Source organism: Martes martes (genome assembly GCF_963455335.1).
Source record: "Martes martes genome assembly, chromosome: 4".
Lineage (NCBI taxonomy): Eukaryota > Metazoa > Chordata > Mammalia > Carnivora > Mustelidae > Martes > Martes martes.
In genome coordinates this window covers 85,944,867-85,966,768 of record NC_137891.1, presented here as the reverse complement: position 1 = coordinate 85,966,768, position 21,902 = coordinate 85,944,867, and the positions used below count along the sequence as shown (strand labels likewise).

General features: G+C 38.6%; 1 protein-coding gene across 2 annotated transcripts in view; it reads left to right on the top strand.

Annotated features, from left to right (window-relative positions):
• The window catches only part of SNX27 (sorting nexin 27), a 58,202-nt gene that overhangs the window by 14,543 nt on the left and 21,757 nt on the right, over positions 1-21,902 (top strand). Inside the window, exon 2 of one of the 2 annotated variants that reach the window (XM_080800946.1) lies at positions 8,798-9,029. In XM_080800946.1, coding sequence (XP_080657072.1) covers positions 8,798-9,029 — 232 coding nt within the window. The remainder of the gene's footprint in view (positions 1-8,797; positions 9,030-21,902) is intronic. The other variant, XM_080800947.1, reaches the window with a different exon arrangement.

Sequence of the window (21,902 nt, the reverse complement as noted above, 5' to 3'; positions counted from 1 at the left end):
GATATCTTGGTTGCTTTCAGGTTGGCAATTACGAATAAAGCCAGTATAAATGCTTGTATGTGGGTTTTTGTGTAAATTCAAGCTTTCAAGTCAATTGAGTGAATACCTAGTAGTGTGATTGCTAAATCTTATGGTTGAGACTATGTTTAGCTTTTTAAGGAACTATCAGTCTGTATTCCAAAGTGGCCATACTGTTTTGCATTCCCGCCAGCAATGAGTGAGGTGCTCTTGTTCCACATCCTCATCGCCATTTGGTGTCATTAGTTTTTTTGGATTTTAGCTATTCAAGTAGGTGTGTGGTATCTTGTTTTGACTTGCAGTTCTCTAATGATGAATGATGCTGAGTAAATTTTCATACTCTCTTTTCCCCTAGGTTTTATTTATTTATTAGAGAGAGAGAGAGAGAGAGAGAAAGCACAAGCAGGGGGAACAGCAGAGGGGGAGGGAAAAGGAGGCTCTCCACTGAGCAGGGAGCTCCATCCCAGGACCCCCATTCTAGGAGCCTGGGATCATGACCTGAGCTGAAAGCAGACATTCAACCCCCTGAGCCACCCAGATGTCCCACTTTTCATATTCTTATTTGCCGTCTGTAAATCATCTTTGGTGAGGTGTCATATCTTTTGTCCAGTTTGTAATTGAGTTGTTTGTGTTTTTATTGTTGTTTTAAGAGTTCTTTCTCTATTTTGGATACAAGTCCCTTATCAGATACGCATTTTCCATATTCCACCCCCCCCCAAGGGTGTGGCTTGTTTTTCATTCTCTTAACAGTATCTTTCACAGAGCAAAAGTTTTTAATTTTAATAAAGTTCAGCCTAGCAGTTTTTTTTCTTAGATCATATTTTTGTTGTTGTACCTAAAATCTCTTTGCCATACCCTAGCTTGTCTCCTATGTTACCTTTTAGAAGTTACATTTTATAATCCACTTTTTTAAAAAATAAGATTTTATTTATTTATTTGACAGAGCACTAGAGAGCACAAGCAAGGGGAGCGGTAGAGCAAGTGGGAGAAGCAGGCTTCTTGATGAGCAGGGATCCTGATGCGGGGCTCCATCCAAGTACCCTGGGTTCATGACCTGAGCCTCAGGCAGACACTTAACCGTCTGAGTCACCCAGGCACCCCTACAATCTACTTTTTAACATAATGGCTCAAACATAGTCTAGATATTTTCTTCATCTATGTAATTTTAAATGATTGTTTTATAGTTAATTTGTGCTATAATTTTAACTATTCATCCCTCTTTTTTTATTATTTTTTTATTTTTAAAGATTTTTATTTATTTATTTGGCAGAGATCACAAGTAGGCAGAGAGGCAGGCAGCAAGAGAGGAGGAAGCAGGGTCCCTGCCAAGCAGAGAGCCCGATGCGGGGCTTGATCCTAGGACCCCGGGATCATGACCTGAGCCGAAGGCAGAGGTTTTAACCCACTGAGCCACCCAGGCGCCGCTCTTATTTTTTTTTTAATGAGAACAGAAATTTGGAAACAATCTTTTTCTTTGTTTAGGAATATTTCATTTTTTCTTTCAACATACTTGAGAGTGGTCCACATACAAAGGTTAGTAAGTTCTTACTCTCTTGGAGCTTCTCTTTTGATGTTTTCCTTTGGATAAATTTTTCAGTAATGCCATTTTAATTGAAAAGATAGGAACATTTTTATAACTTTAGATGCATATTACCTGTAAAATTGCTTTTCAGAAGGATTTTACCTATTTCATCGTCATCATCTCATTTTCCTGTAAGTTAACATTAAAAGCATTGAGGTGGGGCACCTGGGTCGCTCAGTCCATTAAACCTCTGCCTTTGGCTCAAGTTGTAATCTCAGGATCCTGGGATGGAGGCCTGCATCTCAGGATCCCTGCTCAGCTGGGAGCCTCCTTCTCCCTCTCCCTCTGCCCTGCCCCCTGCCTTCGTGCTCGCTCTCTCAAATAAATAAAATCTTAAAATAAAAAAGTATTGAGATAATAATTTTGTGCTTTTTAAATTGTTGACAAGTTTTGCTATTTATTGGAAAAAGCTCAAACATTTTAGAAATCTTTGGCCATTTACATTCTCTAGTTATACTTCTCTTTTCCTGTCAATAAGGTGTTTTAAAATATAAGATGCAAAATGTTATTATTTCTGAAACAAATTACAAAAAATTTCTTTATTTAGTGGTCCAGAATAGTAATTTTGTGTAGATGCATCCAAGCTTCACTTCTTTTGGCTATGTTCAGCTTACATGTGATTGAATCTCTTATCTCAGGTGTTTAAGGGCAAAGTACAGCCTGATTGCTAAGACAATTAGTCAATAAACATATTCCCTGACTTGTTTGCCTAAGTAAGATAGCAAGGAGGCAGAGTTAGATGAAAAGGAGCCAATCTAAGCCAGTCAGATGCCTTAACTACAAATTAGAAAGGACATATCTTCACATTTCAGTAGAGTAGTTCCTTGTTTTTATAGTCTAGTGTACCCACCAACTGGGCAATGAGCAATGAAAAGTCAAAAAAAGTGTCTCTCTTCTGATGTCAAGGGTCTGTTTTTCTCCAACTTGTGAATCTTCATCCAATTTATATAAAGATATGTTGTGGACAGAGTAGGAAAGTTTAAAAAAAGCTTTGTGTAATTGAAGAAATAACAGGTATGTAAAATTTAAAAAAAACTACTCATAGTTCTAGTCACTCTGACTAAACTATTTTCATATTTTACACATTGTGCCTTTTCTTGGGCAAAAATATTTTATGTGCTCATAATCACAATACCCAGTATTTTGCATTTAACATAATATAAGAACTTTTCCATGTTATGTTGCATGTAGTCTTTATAGTTATTTTTTAAAAAATAATTGGTCCAGGGGTGCCTGGGTAGCTCAGTCAGTTAAGCGTCTGACTCTTGGTTTTGGCTTAGGTTGTGATCTCAGGATCATGAGATTGAGTTCTCCATTGGTCTTGCTTTCAGTGGAGAGTCGGCTAGAGATGCTCTCTTCCTCTCCCTCCCACTGTGCTCCATCCCGTGCTCTCTCTCTCTGTCTCTCAAATAAATAAAATCCTAAAAATAAACAACCAGAAAAAGAATTGTATGATCCATTTGCTTGATGTACTTCAATGTCTTTATTCAGAGTAATCTAAAAGTAGAATAAGGATTGTGTTTCACTCTGATGATGGACTCCTATTTCACATTTATAAATGAGGATATTGTATAATAATTTTTATTTAGTTTTAATTTTTTAAAGATTTTATTTGCTTATTTGAGATAGAACAAGAGTGAGAGAGCACAAGCATGGGGAGTAGCAGGCAGAGAGAGAAGCAGAGTCCCTGCTGAGCAGGGAGCATGATGTAGGGCTCCATCCCAGGACTCTGCTGGGATCATGACCTGAGCCGAAGGCAGATGCTTAACTGACTGAGCCACTCAGGTGCCCCTAATTTTTATTTTTTAAGATTTAACTTTTTAAGTACTCTACACCCAGTGTGGGGCTTGAACTCATGATCCTAAGATCAAGAATCACTTGCTTAAAGATTTATTTTTATTTTTGTTTTTTAAAGATTTTATTTTTAAGTATCTATATCCAACGTGAGGTTTGAACTCACAACCCTGAGATCAAGAGTCACATGCCCCACCTATTGAGTCAGTCAGATGCCCCAATAATTTTTATTTTTAAGTAAGTGTTATTGAGGTTTAATTTATATACGATCAGATGCACACAGCTTAAGTGCAGAGTTTCAGTTTTGACAGAGGTATAGACCCATTTAACCACCACCCCAGTCAAGATACAGAATACTTCCATCATTTCTGAAAGCTTCCTTGTGTTCCTTCGCATTCAGTAGTTACCCGTGCCCCACAGGTAGCCACTGATATGATTTCTACCACTGTAGAATAGTTTTCCCTATTCTGGTAGTTAAATAGATGGAATCAAATCAATCATAGACCCTTTTCTGTTACACTTCTTTTTCTCATTGTGTTTTTGAGATTCATCCATGTTGTTGTGGATATCAGTAGTTTGGTCTTTTTTATTGCCAATTAAGAGTCCATTGCATGAGTGTGCCACAATTTTTTTTTAATCTGTTTACCTTTTGATAGATACTGGGCTGTTTTTAGCTTTGGACTGTTACGAATAAAGCCTCAGTGAACATTCAACAGCAGTTGTTTGTAAGAAATTGCCAGATTGTTTTTGCTTTGTGCTCCCATCAGCAGTGTATGAGAAGTCCATTTCTTCTATATCTTTGGCAAAAGTTGGTTTTATCCTCTTTTTTATTTTAACCATTCTTGTGGGCATGTAGCCACTGTGTTTTAATCAATATAATTGAAATCTATGTCATATTGCTTGCAGTTATAGGAATTTATTGTCTGTTTTTTTACAGGCTGTCTCCAAGGGACTAATTGCCCTTTAATTACTTTTCGTGAATGTCACAGGGGGGTCAAGATAGTATTCTGTTTACCACACAGAATGGCTCCTTGCTGTGGTACATTTAGTGATTGGCTCTGTCATATTTCCATCCATATTTAGTTTCAGTATGTACAGCTTCCTTCAGTATGTACACCTTCCTATACAAATCCTGACTGTTTAGAGCTTTTTCCCCTTGCTTTTCATAGTGTTTATATTAGCTCTACAGTTTCCCCTGTTGGCTTACTTTAGTTGAACCGAAGTCTTAGGCGACTTCCCTGGGGCACCTGGGTGGCTCAGTTGGTTAAGCATCTGCCTTCGGCTCAGGTTAGGATCCCAGAGTCCTGGGATCAAGCCTAGCGTGGGGCTCCCTGCTCAGTGGGAAAATTGCTTCTCCTTCTCCCTCTCACTGCTGCTCTGCCTTTTGTGCACTCTTTTTCTCTCTGTCAAATAAATAAAATCTTTTTTAAAAAGTAAATAAATAAAGCCACTCCCCTTAGCTAGCTAAAGTCCTCTGATTGGGCCAGAGTTTAGTCTTATGTAAAAAATGAGAATTTTATTAAAATTATTAGGTATATTTTTTATAATGCTGAAAACACAAAGTACGTTTTAGGTAAATCTGGTTACCCAGAGAAACAAAATTTTGGGCTTCTTTGTGGATTGTTGGAGATTTTTACTAGCCTTTCTTCCTCTTATGCTTTATTATGAAAAATTTCAAGCATACAGAAAAGTTGAAGGAAATGCACACTGAATACCTGAATACCCACCACCTAAATTTTATAATTAACATTTTGCTGAATTTGTTTAATCACATACCTGCTGAAAATGTTTTGATAGTGTGGTTGAGCTGTTCCCTTTCTTTGTGAAAGAACGTAGATGAGTAGGACCCATTGGGCAGTAGTTACTTTTGTGTGGTATAGGACTAGGTGGTTCTCTGATTCAGTGATATTATGAAGGTGATTCCCTTCTTGTGATGAGTCAGCGTAGGTTGAGAGCTCAATCATTTATTTTCAAATGAATTCTAGCTACATTTTATTACAAAGACAGAAGACAGGCAAGGGAGATTGGTGATAGGAAGGATTTGTGTCATCAGGAGGCCAAAATACTACTAACCTGCTTGTCCAACTGATACAAATACTATCACATGAATAGCTGTCATTTACTGAGTAGTTACCGTCTTCCAGAGCTTTATCTCATTTTAGTTCTCATTCTGTTAGCTAGGTATTATTGGCACCATTTTATGGGTTAGGAAACTGAGGTTCAGTGAGATTGAATAATTTAGCAGTGTCTCATCTGTTAAATGGCACAAGTGGTACTCAAATCCAAGTCTCTCTGACTCTAAAACCCATGCTTTGAACCAGAAGTCAACTGCTGGAAGTTTCCTTTATTGCAGAATTTATAGTTTACATTTATGTCTTTAGAATTGTCCAAATTGGGCCACACTTTGAGCTTGGTATGGTGGCATTCTTGTGGAAAAGAGGGTATCATAAACATTTTTATAATTGCAGAAGCTCTTAATTCTTGAGGAGAGAGGATCCTTTCTGAAATTAAACATCCTGGGGTTTTTACTGACCTCATTTCATTCTCTGAAGAATGAAGGAATTTCCAGCCTTGTATTAAATTGTGGAATGTATAACATTCCATTTTTAGTCGAACCAAATAAACATTAGCAAGTGTGTTTAGAATGTGACAGTGGTAGTTCGTTCCTGTCTTTATTTATTTATTTATTTAAAAAGAGGTTTTTGGGATGAGAGCCAATTTGAAGCTTGGTCTTTCTGGTAAAGAATTGAAACTTAAGCAAGCTTTCTTGCTCTCTGGCTCTTGGAATAAGCCCTATTGAAGTTTCCCAGATGACTTTCGGGGCTTGTTTTTTGAGTGACCCAGGAACAGTGTATTCTAATGTGAAAACTGAATGGATGGAGGAAGTGTGCATTGAAAGCAGTAGTTCTTCACCTTTTTGGTTAAGAACTTTTAAAGGTTAAGAACTTTCAAAGCCAGTGGAAGCAATGGACCCCATACTCATGGCGAAAAATACGTATATGCACAAATACAGTTTTACAGACAAATGATATAGGTGTTCACCAACCCCCAGCCTATTGACAGAATACCCCAGATTAAAGATACTTTAAAGGAGAAAAAAATTGGGGAGCTGAAAAATGAGATTTTAGTATAGTTAAACTTTTTTCATAAATGTGTGTTTCATAAAATTGCTTATACTAACATAAAAATCTTGTTTTAGTATCCAAGGTGTTCAGTCTCTAAAGTAAGTTTTCCCTACTTTGTTAAAAAAAATTTTTTTTAAGGGTATTCATGAGTAAGCTAAGGTTCCAAAGGGTAGATGAAGTTCTCTATGCTGATTTCTAAATTTTTGCTCTTTTTCAATTTTATTTCTTCTACCAGCAAAACATGTTCGCAGAACTACTGATAAGGCTAAAGATTAGATGAAATCCTTTGACAATTCCCAACTTTAGGTTTCCATTTCTTCTTCAGCCAACATTTCTTCAACAGCTACACAATACTTCATTTATTTTTTTTTTAAAGATTTTATTCATTTATTTGACAGAGAGGGAGATCACAAGTAGGCAGAGAGTCAGGCAGAGAGAGGGGGAAGCAGGCTTCCCGCTGAGCAGAGAGCCAGATGCGAGACTCCATCCCAGGACCCTGAGATCATGACCTGAGCCAAAGGCAGCTGCTTAATCCACTGAGCCACCCCCGCACCCCACAATACTTCATTCTAATGCAAGTATTCAGGTGGTGTTCCTCTGAGTTACTTGTTTCATTACAGTAATCCTCACAACAATCCTTTTAGGGGCTTATTATTGTCCCCATTTTACAGATGCAGAAAACAATGCTCAGAAAGGTTAAATGACTTAGTTAAGACCAGTGCCTGCAGTAAAGGTAGGGCCAAAAATTTGAACCCATAGCTTCAAAGCCCATTTTCTCTCTGTTTTACCATCTGGCTTTGTGATGAGAGTTGATCATTTTTTCTGATTACTAGTTTGACCTGATCCAAATCTTAAAAGCCCAAATTTCCGTCAGTGGAAGGGGTGCTTTTATTTTTTTCTATAGCTAGCCAATTGTAAAATTACTGAATTTTTTTGTGTGTGTATAAGTTAGACTTTAGGTTGTGAAAGGTCTAGAGTGCTGAATTTACTGATTAGATTGTTAAACCCAAAAGGAAGGAGGTTTAGCAGGGTGATCTCCTGCCTGTTCTGTTTATATAAATGGATGTTTCAGATACCAGAGTTTGACAGAGACAGTTCCAGTGACTGAAAAGTTTGTGGAAGGCTTGTTACTAAACTTAGCATCATTTTCAGGAAGGAAAAATCCTAATGGTTTGGAACTGAAAAAGAGCTTAACTCTAAAGGGTAGTAGATAAGCTTTTATGACACTGAGTAAAGGCCAGGTGTCTGTTTCTTAACTCTTGGGAGATAGCCATGGAGGGAACCTCCAGGTCAGCTAGCTGCCGAGTGGTTTTTGCTGAGACAGCAGGCAGGGTCAGCATTGCAGAAAGGTAGTTCAGTTTGCTGAGTGAGTTTTGTGACACTCAGCATCTTCTTGACAAAATTATTGTTCTTCCAAACCTTGTACTTTTCCTAGTTGCAGCCTTCTTACCCAGTGAAGCAGGGAGGAGAATGAGTAGGTTGATTTACTGTATAACTTTGGATGTAGGTTATTTTAGTTTGAACTGATGACACAGGGCTTTAAGTGAGATAGCACAGAGCAGAAAGAAGAGTAGATAGAATGCTAAGAGAGAATAATTGATGTAATTGGGAGGACAAAAGAAGTTGGTTCAGATAATGAAATTTCAAAATTGCCTTTTTAAAAACCAAGTGATTAAAAAAATTATTTATATGAAAATATATACCACTTAACTCCCAAGGCGATGAAACTTGGTATAAAGGAAAATTAAATTGACTGATTTGGAGTTATGGGATAGAATCAGATATAAATATAAAAATTATTTTAAGTCATACTTTTGAGTCTCTACAAATTAAAGGAATGCATTTTGTAAAAAAAATTTCTTCTTACAGGAATTTTAGGAGGTTTAAAAAGAACTAAGTGGAGTTCAAATGGCAGTATTATTAAAAGGCGTTTTGAATGTATTGTATACATGCTTGGTAAGGATGAGGAAATTAGCTTTGAAAGCTTTGTTTCCTCTGCAGCTTCACCATGTGCTTTTCCTGAAGCTCTGTGTGGGATTCTAGCATAGAGGAAGGGCAGGTCCTCTCACCTGGTTTCCATTTTTTCTCCCTGCCATAAGTTCACAAATACTTTTTCATGTTATGATCTATAAAAATATAAACAGCTTTTCTGGAACCAAATTAATCTTGATTTTATGGTTCATACTGCGTGACAGTGGAGTGGGGGCAGGAGGGTGGAGATACAAGGTGTTTGGACCCTTCTGGTTTATGGTATTTCTTTTTCCCTTTTTCCCCTTAGGAACGGCGTGAATGTTGAGGGGGCGACACACAAGCAGGTGGTGGACCTGATCCGAGCAGGCGAGAAGGAATTGATCTTGACAGTGTTATCTGTACCTCCACATGAGGCAGATAACCTAGATCCCAGTGACGACTCGTTGGGACAATCATTTTATGATTACACAGAAAAGCAAGCAGTACCCATATCGGTCCCCACATACAAACATGTGGAGCAGAATGGTGAGAAGTTTGTGGTGAGTGTCAGCCCAACTCAATCCTCAAAACATTTAGCTTTTATTTCCCCCCGATCTTGTCATTTATGATATATATTAGAGCATTAGAAGTAATCACCACAACTTTGATCAGTTTGTCTACCAGCAAGATGGGTTCATACATAAATAAAAGATACTGATTATGATTTTTGCAGGGAGTAAAGTACGGTAATAGAGGGGATTTCTATTTCTGTTTAAGTATAATTCCATTTTCTTTCCAGACAGTTTTAAGTTTGCATTCTGGTCTTTTGTACATGTGTAAGTTGGTTTTGTTGACTTGTTTGTTCTTTTATTGGTTGCCATATATCTTTGCTAATAGCAGTCTCTCACTCACTATTGACTCTGTAGAGCTATAGAGCAAGGTTAATTTCAAAAGATGGTATCTTCTAAAACATTTGGGTAATACAGAATTTGTCCACATCAGAACCTACAAGTGCCCTGCACTCCTCTCTACATCTTGTTCTTTTTCGTTTTCTTTGGAGATACTGATTGAATGATTAACTTGGGTTTTCCGCACGGTCCTAAGTGTACTCTGACTACAGTTCTCATGCACTGTTCTATATATTGTCAACCTGTTACTGTTGTAGATGTGCAGGAAAGCCCACCTTGAGTTCTGGGTGATATGTGCCAGCCCCTTTTTTGAGTACCTTGCTTGTTCCTCAAAACCTGATAGGGGCTGGTAGCCCAATCTACTTATTTTTTCTCTTGATTGAGGTATGCTTTATTTGCCTTTGATTATTTGGGGAGTGTTAAAATAATGAGAAATTCATTATTCTTTGTAGAAAGTGTAGTGAGTTCTGTTAGATAATGGCAAACAGACCATATGTGTTTCAAGGTGAACTGCTGACTAAAGTTGTAGTCTCTGAAACTGGGATTTATTCCCTGTGTAGGAATGAGCCACAGGACATTTATGGTAAATTCTTTTTAGTGGAGAGATAAGAAAAGCAAGCAGAGAAGCCAGAAAAGTTCAGAAGGATCAAATAATGTTCAACTGCATCTTTAATTAGGTGGTGATGGTAATCCATATAGCACAGCACAGTTTATGTCAGCCTGGTCTATGGATTCTCAAAGTCTTATTCACAAAGTTTAAAGTTTTGTGTTTTGGAGGTGCTATACTTTGAATCACAAGGCATGTAAAAAGTAGAAATCAAGGTCAGCTCCTAAAAGTAGAGCAGATTTGATGTTGAGACCTTGTGGGAATTACCTGAGACCTTTGGAACCTCTGTAGACTTTAGAAAAGGAATGAAACTACTAATTATCCCTTTTAAGAAAATCGATATTATTTCCACAATAGCCAAACTGTGGAAAGAGCCTAGATGTCCATCAACAGATGAATGGATAAAGAAGGGGTGGTATATATACACAATGGAATACTATGCAGCCATCAAAAGACATGAAATCTTGCCATTTGCGATGACGTTCATGGAACTAGAGGGTATCATGCTTAGCGAAATAAGTCAATTGGAGAAAGACAACTATCATATGATCTCTTTGATATGAGGAAGTGGAGATGCAATGTGGGGGGGGGTTTGGGGGGAGGTAGGAAAAGATGGGATTGGGAGGGAGACAAACCATAAAAGACTCAATCTGAGAAAACAGACTGAGGGTTGCTGGGGGGAGGGAGGACGGGAGAGGGTGGTGGGGAAATGGACATTGGGGAGGGTATGTGCTATGATGAGTGCTGTGAAATATGTAAACCTGGCGATTCACAGACCTGTACCCCTGGGGATAAAAATACATTATATGTTTATTAAAATTTTAAAAAAATTAAAAAAAAAAGAAAACCGATATTATTGAGCATAATTTACCAACATTAACATTCACCCACGTTAAATGTCCAGTTTCATGAGTTTGGATGAATGTACATAGTTTTATAATCACCATCATCACAATCAAGATACAGAACATTTTCACCACCCCAGAAAGTTCCCTGGTGACCCTTTGCAGTCAGTCCTCTCCTTATAACACCACCCCTGTCGACCACTGATCAGCTTCCTGTTAGTATATTTTACCTTTTCTCAATGTCAAATAAACGGAATCATGTAATAATATTATATATATACATATATATATAATCATATAATAAGTAGTTTTTGGTATCTGGCTTTGTTCATTTTCATTTTTTTTTAAAGATTGATACATGTTGCATATATCAGTAATTTGTTCCTTTTAATTGCAGTTAATTTTTAATTGGATAAACTTACTACAATTTGTTTATCCAGTGGCTTTTTTTTTTTTTAAAGATTTTATTTATTTATTTGACAGACAGAGATCACAAGTAGGCAGAGAGGAAGGCAGAGAGAGAGGAGGAAGCAGGCTCCCTGTGGAGCAGAGAGCCCGACTGGGGCTGGATCCCAGGACCCTGGGACCTGAACCGAAGGCAGAGGCTTTAACCCACTGAGCCACTCAGGCACCCCTCCAGTGGCTTTTTGATGCATGTTTGGGTTGTTTCCAGTTTGGGGCTATTATGACTAAACCATGAAATAACATTAATATATGGGGCTTTATGTAGATGTATATTTTCATTTCTCTTGAGTAGCTAGAAGTGGAATTGCAAGGTCATATTGTAAATGAAAGTTTAACCTTTTTTTTTTCTTTGAAGTTTTTATTTATCTCTTTGAGGGAGAGAGTGCGAGCACAATTTGAGGGGAGGGGAAGAGAGAGAGGGACAGGGAGAAGGACTAGCAGACTCCCCACTGAGCAGGGAGACCCATGCAAGGCTCAATCCCAGGACCCCAGGATCACAACCTGAGCTGAAGTCAGATGCTTAACTGACTGGGCCACCCAGGTGTCCCTAACCTTTTTTTTTTTTTTTTTTAAGATTTTATTTATTTTTTTTTGAGAGGAGCAAGAGAGGGAACATGAGTGCGGGGAGGGAGAGGGAGAAGCAGACTCCCCTGATGATCAGGGAGCCCGGTGTGGGGCTTGATCCCAGGACCCCGGGATCACGACCTGAGCCGAAGGCAGATGCTTAACCCCCTGAACCACCCAGGTACCCCAGAGCTTATTTTCATGTCCTTAGTAGCCATTCTTACCTTTTCGTTGTTGAAGTGTTCAACTTTTTCCCCCATCTTTAAAAAAAAGATTTTATTTATTAGAGAGAAAGAGTGAGCATGAGAGAACGAGTGGAGGCAAGGGTAGAGGAAGAGGGAGAAGTGGACTTCTTGCTGAGCATGGAGCTGATCACAGTGCTCCATCCCAGGACCCTGAGATCATGACCTCAGCTGCTCAGGCGCTCCTCCCATTTTAAAACTTAAGTTTTTTATCTTCTTACTTTGTTGCTAAGAGCTCTTTATGTATTTGGAGTCCTTTATCAGAGAGGTGTTTTGTAAAGTATTTTTCCCAGGCTGTGGCTTGCCTTTTTAAAAATTTTATCTATTTTAAAGATTTTATTTATTTGAGAGAGAGCATGAGAGAGGGTAGGGTCAGAGGGAGAAACACACTCCCTGCTAAGCAGGGAGGCTTATACGGGCTTGATCCTGGGACTTCAGGGTCATGACCTGGGCGGAAGGCAGTCGCTTAACCAACTAAGCTACCCAGGCACCCCTTATTTTTATTTTTAAATTTTGTTGTCATATGTTCAGTTAACCAGTACATCATTAGTTTTTGATGTAGTGTTCAACAATTGATTAGTTGTGTATAACACCCAGTGTTCATCACCCCCACGTGTCTCCTTAATACTCATCACCCAACCCCTCTCCCTTCTGTAACCCTCAAGTTCCCAGAGTCCAGAGTCTCTCATGGTTTGCCTTGTCTCTGATTTCTTCCCATGCTGTTTTCCTCTCTTCCCCTGTGGTCCTCTGTGCTATTCCTTCTGTTCTGCATAGGAGTGAAACCATATGATAATTGTCTTTCTCTGCTTGACTTATTTCACTTAGTATAATCCCCTCCAGTTCCATCCATGTTGATGCAAATGGTAGGTATTCATCCTTTCTGATGCCTGAGTCATACTCCATTGTATATACGGACCACATCTTCTTTATCCATTCATCCTTTGAAGGACATTCTTTTTATTTTATTTTTAACAGTATCTTTCAAAGAACAGAAGTTTTAAATTTTGATGAAGTCGAGTTTGTCTGTTTTGTTCATTTATGGATAATTCATATTCTAAGACAGTTGCCTAACCGAAGGACACAAATCTTTTTTTTTTTTTTTTTTTTTTTAGATTTTATTTATTTATTTGTCAGAGAAAGAGAGAGAGAGTGAGCACAGGCAGACAGAGTGGCAGAGGGAGAAATAGGCTCCCTGCGGAGCAAAGAGCCCGATGTGGGACTCGATCCCAGGACGCTGGGATCATGACCTGAGCCGAAGGCAGCTGCTTAACCAGCTGAGCCACCCAGGCGTCCCGGACACAAATCTTTTGTTTTCTTGTAAAAGTTTTATAGTTTTAACTCTCTGTTTTTGTAATAACTTTATTGAGGTGTGATTTACATACCAGCAATTGTACACCTTAAGTGTATATAATTCAGTGATTCTTAGTTCACAGAGTAGTGCAGCCATTACCACAGTTAGTTTTAGAACATTTTCATCCCTGCAGAAAGGCAACATCCTCCATACCTCTCATCTCCCTATAGATCTTTCTGTCTCTATAGGTTTGCCTATTCTGGACTTTCCACATAAATGAAAATCATATGTGTTCTAGGGTTTATCCATGTTGTAGCATGTATCGGTCAAGTAACATTCCATTGTTTGGATATGCCACATTTAATTTATCTCTTCTTCAGTTGATGGACATTTGGGTTATTTCTACTTTTTGGCTGTTGTGAATAATGCTGTTTGAGTATGTGTGTTGTTCCAGGTTTATAGTATATATCTTTATAAGTATTACCTTTAAATAATTCATATTACTTCTTGTATAATAAAAGACGTTTACAACAGTATATATCATTTCCTTCTGTCATCCTTTGTGCTGTTGTTGTCATACATTTTACTTCTATATGTGTTATAAATTCCATGTTACTTGGTTATGTTTGCTTTAAACAATTCAAGAAATGAAAAATAAGGAAAGAGGTTTGGTTTTTTTTAAGGTTTATTTATTTATTTGACAGAGAGACAGCAAGAGAGGGAACACAAGTTGAGGGAGTGGGAGGGAAAAGCAGACTTCCTGGCTTCCTGCTGAGCAGGGACCCTCATGCGGGGCTCAATCCCAAGATATTTTTACCTGGTATAAGATTCTGAGTTGATGGGTTTTTTTCTTTCAGTACTTTAAAAACGTGACCCCTGGGGCAACTGAGTGGCTCAGCGGGTTAAAGCCTCTGCCTTTGGCTCGGATCATGATCCCGGGATCCTGGGATCAAGTCCCACATCAGGCTCTCTGCTCAGCAGGGACCCTGCTTCCCCCCCTCTCTCTCTGCCTGCCTCTCTGCCTACTTGTGATCTATCTGTCAAATAAATTAAAAAAAAAAAATCTTAAAAATGTGACTCCTGTATACTGGCCTGCATAGTGTCTGATGACAAGTGAGAGGCCTGATTACTTCAGCTTTTGTTCTTCTCTATGTAATGTTTTAACCCCTTACAGTTACCGTCAGTTTTTTAACTTCAAAGTTAAGTCTTTCTTGGTATTTATCCTGCTTGGGTTTTCTAAATTTTATAGATTTGTGGTTTGATATCTTATTTTTCAAAAATTGTCAGCCAGTATGTCATTAAATATTTCTTTAGCTGTGTTCTTTTTGTCTTGTCCTTCTGAGATCCAATTACATGTATGTTAGACTGTTTGATACTGCCCTACAGCTTTTGGATGTTCTCTTGTTTTCTTTTTCTTTCTTCCTTTCTTTTTTTGCTTTAGATTGTTTTTGTTACCCTGTTTTCAAGTTCACTGATTATTTCCTCAGCTGTGTCCAGCCGACTGTTGAGCTTGTCAGAGAAATTATTCTCTGATACCACGTTTTTTATTTCTATCATTTCCCCTGAAATTCTCCATCTATTTACACATGTTGTCTGCCTTTTCCATGACATCTTTTAATGTATGAATCATAGTTATTTAAGGTGCCTGATAGTTTTGACATTTAGCTATCTCTGAGATTGCCTTATCTCTTGCCGTAAGTGTTTTTTCTTTCTTACTTTTTTGTCCTGCAATACATGATTGAGTACCAGGTATCATGTGTAGAAAAAGTAGAGACTGATGTAAATAATATTTGAACCTGAAAATAAGAAAATGTCTTCATCAGGGGATTGAGTCAGTCAGGCTCAGTTTGGGTGTTGTTTTGGCTTTTGGTACCTTTATTGTTCCATAGGCTTCAAATCTCTCTAATAATATAGGCTGCTTTGTGCTTAGAGTAGGGACTGGGGTCAGAGGCTCTGTTTTTCTGTGTTCTGCTCTCCCTGCCCTCTCAACTTTTAGCTTCCCCTGCGTTGCCTGTACCACAGACAAGTTCTCTCTACCTTTGCCTCTACCCCTCTAGCAGACTGCTCCTGCTTTTTATTTAGGCTAGATTTGTAGTGGGAATTCTGCGTTATCTGGTCCAACTTTCGTCTCAGACAGGGTCTACACAGACCCTATGCCTGTGTCTTGGGAGCAAGACATTTTTAGTTTTTCTGCCCTTCTTCCTTATCATAGCTAAACTCTGCCTTGTATCTGTTGTTAGTCTTGGAAGAGTTTCTTGTCCCTTCTCTAGCTGTAGGAGAGGTCTACTTAGTATCAGTATAGGAACTTGGGCCCAAGATGGTTTCCTGCCTCTCACCAGGAGTAAGGAGTAGAGGGTTTTTCATTTTAGTTTTTCCCCAGAAGCAGTGGATCTTTGCCAGTGCCCTCTGAATGAGAGGATTTGCTGGCTATCCCCCCAAGGGCTTAAGGCTTTTGCTTAATAATAGAAGATAAGGGTTTAGGGGATGTAGGTGGGGCATTATGTCTTTTTTGCCAAGCACCTCTGTCATGCCTAAGCTGCCACAGTAGCCCATTTCTAGTGTCCTGCTCTGTCTCTGGTCTTTCTTGTGAGCACAAGAGGCGCATGAGGAAGACTTGCAAGTGCATGGGAAATCTTTTATATCTAGAGCAGGATTACTGTTCTTAGAGCTTCCTAAATCCTAAACAGAAGCAGCCAATGATAGCTACTTAATGTATTTGTTTGCTACTACTTGTTTCTGTCATATCTGAGTCTGTTTCTACTGACTGAGTTTTCTTCTGGTTATAGATCAAATTTTCATGCTTCTTTATATGTCTAGTAATTTTTGATGGGGTTTTGCACCCTGTTAATTTAATGTTACAGTGTGTTAGATTTTGTTATATTCCTTTAAAGAATGATGGGTTCTTGGGGCGCCTGGGTGGCTCAGTGGGTTAAAGCCGCTGCCTTCGGCTCAGGTCATGATCCCGGCGTCCTGGGATCGAGCCCCGCATCGGGCTCTCTGCTCAGCGGGGAGCCTGCTTCCTCCCTTCTCTCTCTGCCTGCCTCTCTGCCTACTTGTGATCTGTCTGTCAAATAAATAAATAAAATCTTAAAAAAAAAAAAAGAATGATGGGTTCTTTTCTTTTCTTTTCTTTCTTTCTTTCTTTCTGCTGGCATGCAGTTAAGTTACTTATACATTACTTTGATCCTTTTTCAGATTTTTAAGCTCTTCTAGGGTGAGCATAGAGTAGCTTTTATACTCTAGAGCTAATTCCACTCCTAAAGCATGGCCCTTTTGAGTTCTTTTGAATGCCATGGAGATTCAAGGGAGGTCTCTCTGTTCTGGCTGGAGGGAAGTCAAATGATTCCAGATGCTCTTTGAACTCTAGTAATTATTTTTACAGCTCACCCTGGTAATATTTCTTTCCTCAAATTGCTATTTGGCCAGAATTCAAGGGGATCCTATACAAAATCAAGGGGATTTCTAGAGCTCTGTCTCTCTTTAGCTCCCCCCTCTTATGCACTCTGTCCTACAAATCCTAGCTGCTTTGGCCTCCCTGAACTCTAGTTTCTATCTCCACAACTCAGTGAAGTTGCCATACTATTTGGATGCCCCTGTCTGACCCCCATTTCAGGAGTTACCTCTAGACAGAAAGCCTAGGTTATGGTAGAGCTCCTCTTGTTTATTTCCCTTTTCTCAGGGGTCACAGTTCTTAGTTGCCAGTTGTCTAGTGTCTAAAAATAGTCATTTCCTATGTTTTGCCCAGTTTTCTAGGTGTTTATTGTAAGAGGTTAATTCCAGACCCATTTAGAAGTTCCCAGATTATCCTATAAAAACAGAATATTTTTATTTATAGGTAATTAAAACTTGATTTTTAATATTCTTGATTTTAAAATAAATACCAGTGGAACCCTGCTTCATACTATTTAGAAAATTTGATTCTAGTTCAATTAAGGATTTAAATGACAAAAAAATTAAAAGCTGTTAGTAGAAGGTATAGGTGAATAGGTATAGCAAAGAGTTTTTGGTCCTGGATATAGCAAAGAGTTTAACACAGAAAGCATTGATTATAAGAATACTGATAAATTGGACTTCATAAAACAGACATTTTGTAAAAATCAAGTTACATAATAAAGTGAAAAGACAAATGACACAGTAGGAGAAGATAGAATATACACACATGAAAAATATTATGTCAAGGACTTATAATGAACTCTACAAATCAGTGAGAAAAGCACAAAAACTCAGTATAACACTGGGCAAAATATATGAATGTGTATTTTACAGAAGAGAACACTCACATGGCCAATAAATGTGTGAAGAGATGATAAACATCATTAGATGAAACAATAGAGAAATGTAAATTAGGACCACAGTGAGAAATCTTTTCACACCCATTCCCCATTGGCAAGAAATAAGAGGATCTTTTTATGTTTTACTGAGAGGAGTGTAAGTTGATGTAACTAACTGCTTTAGCTTACCGTTTGGCATTATCTCTTTAGGTTGATTATTCACATACTTTATAACCTTGCAGTTCTACTCTTAGCATACCCAAGAGAATCTTTTATATATGTACAGCAGGGGGTATGTATACAAGTTCATAGCAGTATTTGTTCACGATAGCCAAAACCCAGAAACAACCCAAGTGCCCATCCGTGGGATAACAGATATTTAAAAAGCAAAACAAATTGTTATATACAACAGAATAAACCACAAAGGTATGTAACATTGTAGATGAGACTAGGGAAAAAATAAGCCATGAAAAGGTCTCACTCTGCATGATAACCTTTTTATAAAACTAAAATACCCCCCCCTTTTTTTTATTAGTTTCAGAGGTAGAATTTAGTGATGCATCAGTTGCATATAACACCCAGTGCTCATTATATCAAGTGTCCTCCTTAGTGCCTGTCACTCAATTATCCCTCCCCCCACCACCTCCCCTCCAGCAACCCTCTGTTTCCTAGAGTTCAGTGTCTCTTACAGTTTGCCTCCCTCTCAATTTTCATCTTATTTTTCCTTCCTTTCCCCTATGTTCATCTGTTTTGTTTCTTAAATTCTGCATATGAGTGAATTCATATGGTATTTGTCTTTCTCTGACTTACTTTGCTTAGCATAATAACCTGCCCTCTAGTTCCATCCATATCCTTGCAAATGGCAGTCTTTCTTTCTTTTTGTGATATTCCATTAAAACTAAAATATCCTTTAAAAATTAATATAAAAAATAAAAATTTAAGGATTACTAATAGATACAGGAAAATACTATAAAAAGAAAAGCAAAGGAATGATGAACGTGATTGAATATGTTAATTTTGAGGGTCAGGGAAGCAGGGAGAGGAGGGGATAAAGGTGGCAGAGACTATGGTTAGAAATTATTGTCAGGGTCTTCGGGACGCCTGGGTGGCTCAGTTGGTTAAGCGGCTGCCTTTGGCTCAGGTCATGATCCCAGTGTCCTGGGATCGAGTCCCACATCGGGCTCCTTGCTCAGCGGGGAGCCTGCTTCTCCCCCTGCCTCTGCCTACCACTCTGTCTGCCTGTGCTCGCTCACTCTCTCTCTAACAAATAAATAAATTAAAAAAAAATTAAAAAAAAATTATTGTCAGGGTCTTATTTATAGTTTACTTTTTACAAGGTTAAAGTAACTAATTAAATTTCCAAACAAAGAGCTTGCCATAATGAGACTGCATTATGAGCCAGGGATTATGATTAATCCAGTTCTATACACCTGAGGTCCAAATAAAGAAAAAAAAATAGACCATTTATGATCCATCTTGGGGGAGAACACACATTCACGTGCATGCACGCACACACAAGAAACCCAAGTTATTGAAGAGCATATTGTGGCCTTTGTGCTTTTTTATTTCCAGGAAGGAGCCTAAATACTTCAGCATTGGGGAAAAATCCCCAATGAGTTAAGTGAGTTAAGGATCTCACAGAAATCAACTAAGAGTGCTGTATCTCCTTTTACTTTACAAACAGGTTATTAATGGCAGTGTTGTTGTTGTTTTGAGACTTTTTAAAAAAAAAGATTTTATTTATTTATTTGACAGGAGAGAGAGATCACAAGTAGGCAGAGAGAGAGGGGGAAGCAGACTCCCTGCTGAGCAGAGAACCTGATTCGGGCCTCGATCCCAGGACCCTGAGACCATGACCTAAGCCCAAGGCAGAGGCTTTAACCCACTGAGCCACCCAGGTGCCCAGTGTTTTTTTTTTTTTTTTTTTTATTAAGATGAATTTTCAGCTAAAAATAAGATTAAATAGCAGGATGGTATTAGAAACAATTTGTTGGGGGGTGCCTGGGTGGCTCAGTGGGTTAATGCCTCTGCCTTCAGCTCAGGTCATGATCCCAGGGTCCTGGGATCGAGCCCCACATAGGGCTCCCTGCTCGGCGGGGGGCTTGCTTCCTCCTCTCTCTCTCTGCCTGCCTCTCTGCCTACTTGTGATCTCTGTCTGTCAAATAAATAAATAAAATCTTTAAAAAAAAAAAAAGAAACAATTTGTTGGTCATAATGTACATTGAAGATTCATCCAGATCAATAAAGGGAAGAGGACAGCATCTATTTGACTTTTGGAAGCTGAACTTGGATGATATTGCCAAAATGTCACCATCCTATTTTTATTTTCTAATAACTTTTGCATTATTAAGGACATTCTCCTCTGTGTGTTCAGTAACATAATTCCTGTCAGAAAATAAAAACTTTTTAATATTCACATCCTACGTAGGACAAGATACTACCATTTCAAAGCCTTAAGAAATCTATAGGTGGGGATCTAAGGAACCAACAAAATGGAGATCTCTGATGTCTGGGATTTTGGTTTTGTTACTGAATACAGAGCCCAGATGTTAATAGAATTGCTTTCCCTGCAGTGGGTTGTGCTTATTGTAAGATTTTATTAGTTACATGGCACCAGTAGAGCACAGGACTTAATCTCAGGGTTGTGAGTTCAAGCCCCACGTTGGCCATGGAGCCTGTTTAAGAAAAAGAGAGAGAAAAGAATTTATCAGTTACCATCTTCGGGCATTTATTACATAGGATTAAGTCATGAGGCTATAGAGAGAAATGACATGGCATGAATTTTCAGCATTTACATATTAGAAATTATTTTGAAGCTGAATTTTGAAACTTTGACCTGCAGAATCCAGAGAAACAAAATTAGATCACTGACAGAGAAGTTTTATACTTTCCTCACCCACATTTTTTCCTATCAGGTTCTTACTAAGCAAAGAGGATCTCAAGAGGACTGAAACTTGTTACCCTCAGTGATGCTAAGAGCGGTGCAGAGCCTCTAAGCCCACTGTGCCCTGCTTGCCCCAGCCCTGGAGCTTGAGGGCAGGTGCTGTCTGACTGCACGGGCTCTGCCCATGAATGGGTAACAACAGAAAGTGGTATCAGAACAATGAGATTCAGCAGTTTTGCACAGGAAGCTTTGGGGGATGTTGTTTAATGTAGTCTGCCTAAAGGTGGGACAAAATTGAACAAACAAGAAGAGTTTGGTCCTTTGGAAAGCATGGAAGCTGCTAGTGAACTCTATTCTCCACAATCAGGAGAAGTCACTGAAATTAATTGCAGAAAATCCAGGACTTGTCAACAAATCCTTTTATGAAGATAGTTGGCTGATCAGGATAACACTCAGTAATCCTTCAGAACTGGATGAATTAATGAGTGAAGAAACATATAAGAAATACATAAAATCTGTTGAGGAGTAAAAATGGAACCCCTAAATAAACTAGTATGAAAGGAAGGAAAGAAGGAATGGAGGGAGGGGGGAGAGAGAGAAAGACAGAGAGACAAACTTGTTGCCTCAGACAACTGGCTTTGCAATGTGAACTTTCCTAGTTGAAGAAAGTGACCAGTGATCGTTAAATTCAGTGTACTATTGCAAGCTAGACTAACTGCATCTAATTCTGTTTATGAGCCAGCCAGTCTTAGGGTTTAAATTAAGGTAGAAAGATCCCAAAAGCACTGCCTGCCCTTGTATATCTGTAGTTCCTATTTGATTATGTCCTCCTCAAGTCCAGAGGGGGGGGGGGAAATATATATATATATATATATTTTTTTTTTTAAAGATTTTATTTATTTATTTTACAGAGATCACAAGTAGGCAGAAAGGCAGGCAGAAGAGAGGAAGGGAAGCAGGCTCCGCACCGAGCAGAGTGCCGGATGCGGGGCTCGATCCCAGGCGCCCCCAGAGAATATATATATATATATTTTTTTTTAAATTGTGTTTTTTTTTAATTTAAAGATTTTCATTATTATTTATTTGACAGACAGAGATCACAAGCAGGCAGAGAGGCAGGCAGAGAGAGAGGCGGAGGCAGGCTCCCTGCTGAGCAGAGAGCCCGACACGGGGCTCGATCCCAGGACCCTGGGATCATGACTGAGCCGAAGGCAGAGGCTTTAACCACTGAGCCACCCAGGTGCCCTGAGAATATATATTTTGATAGACATTCTCCTTTGTAATGAAACTATGGGCATTTCTTTCTTTCTTTCTTTTTAAGATTTTATTTATTTATTTATTTGAGAGTGAGTACAC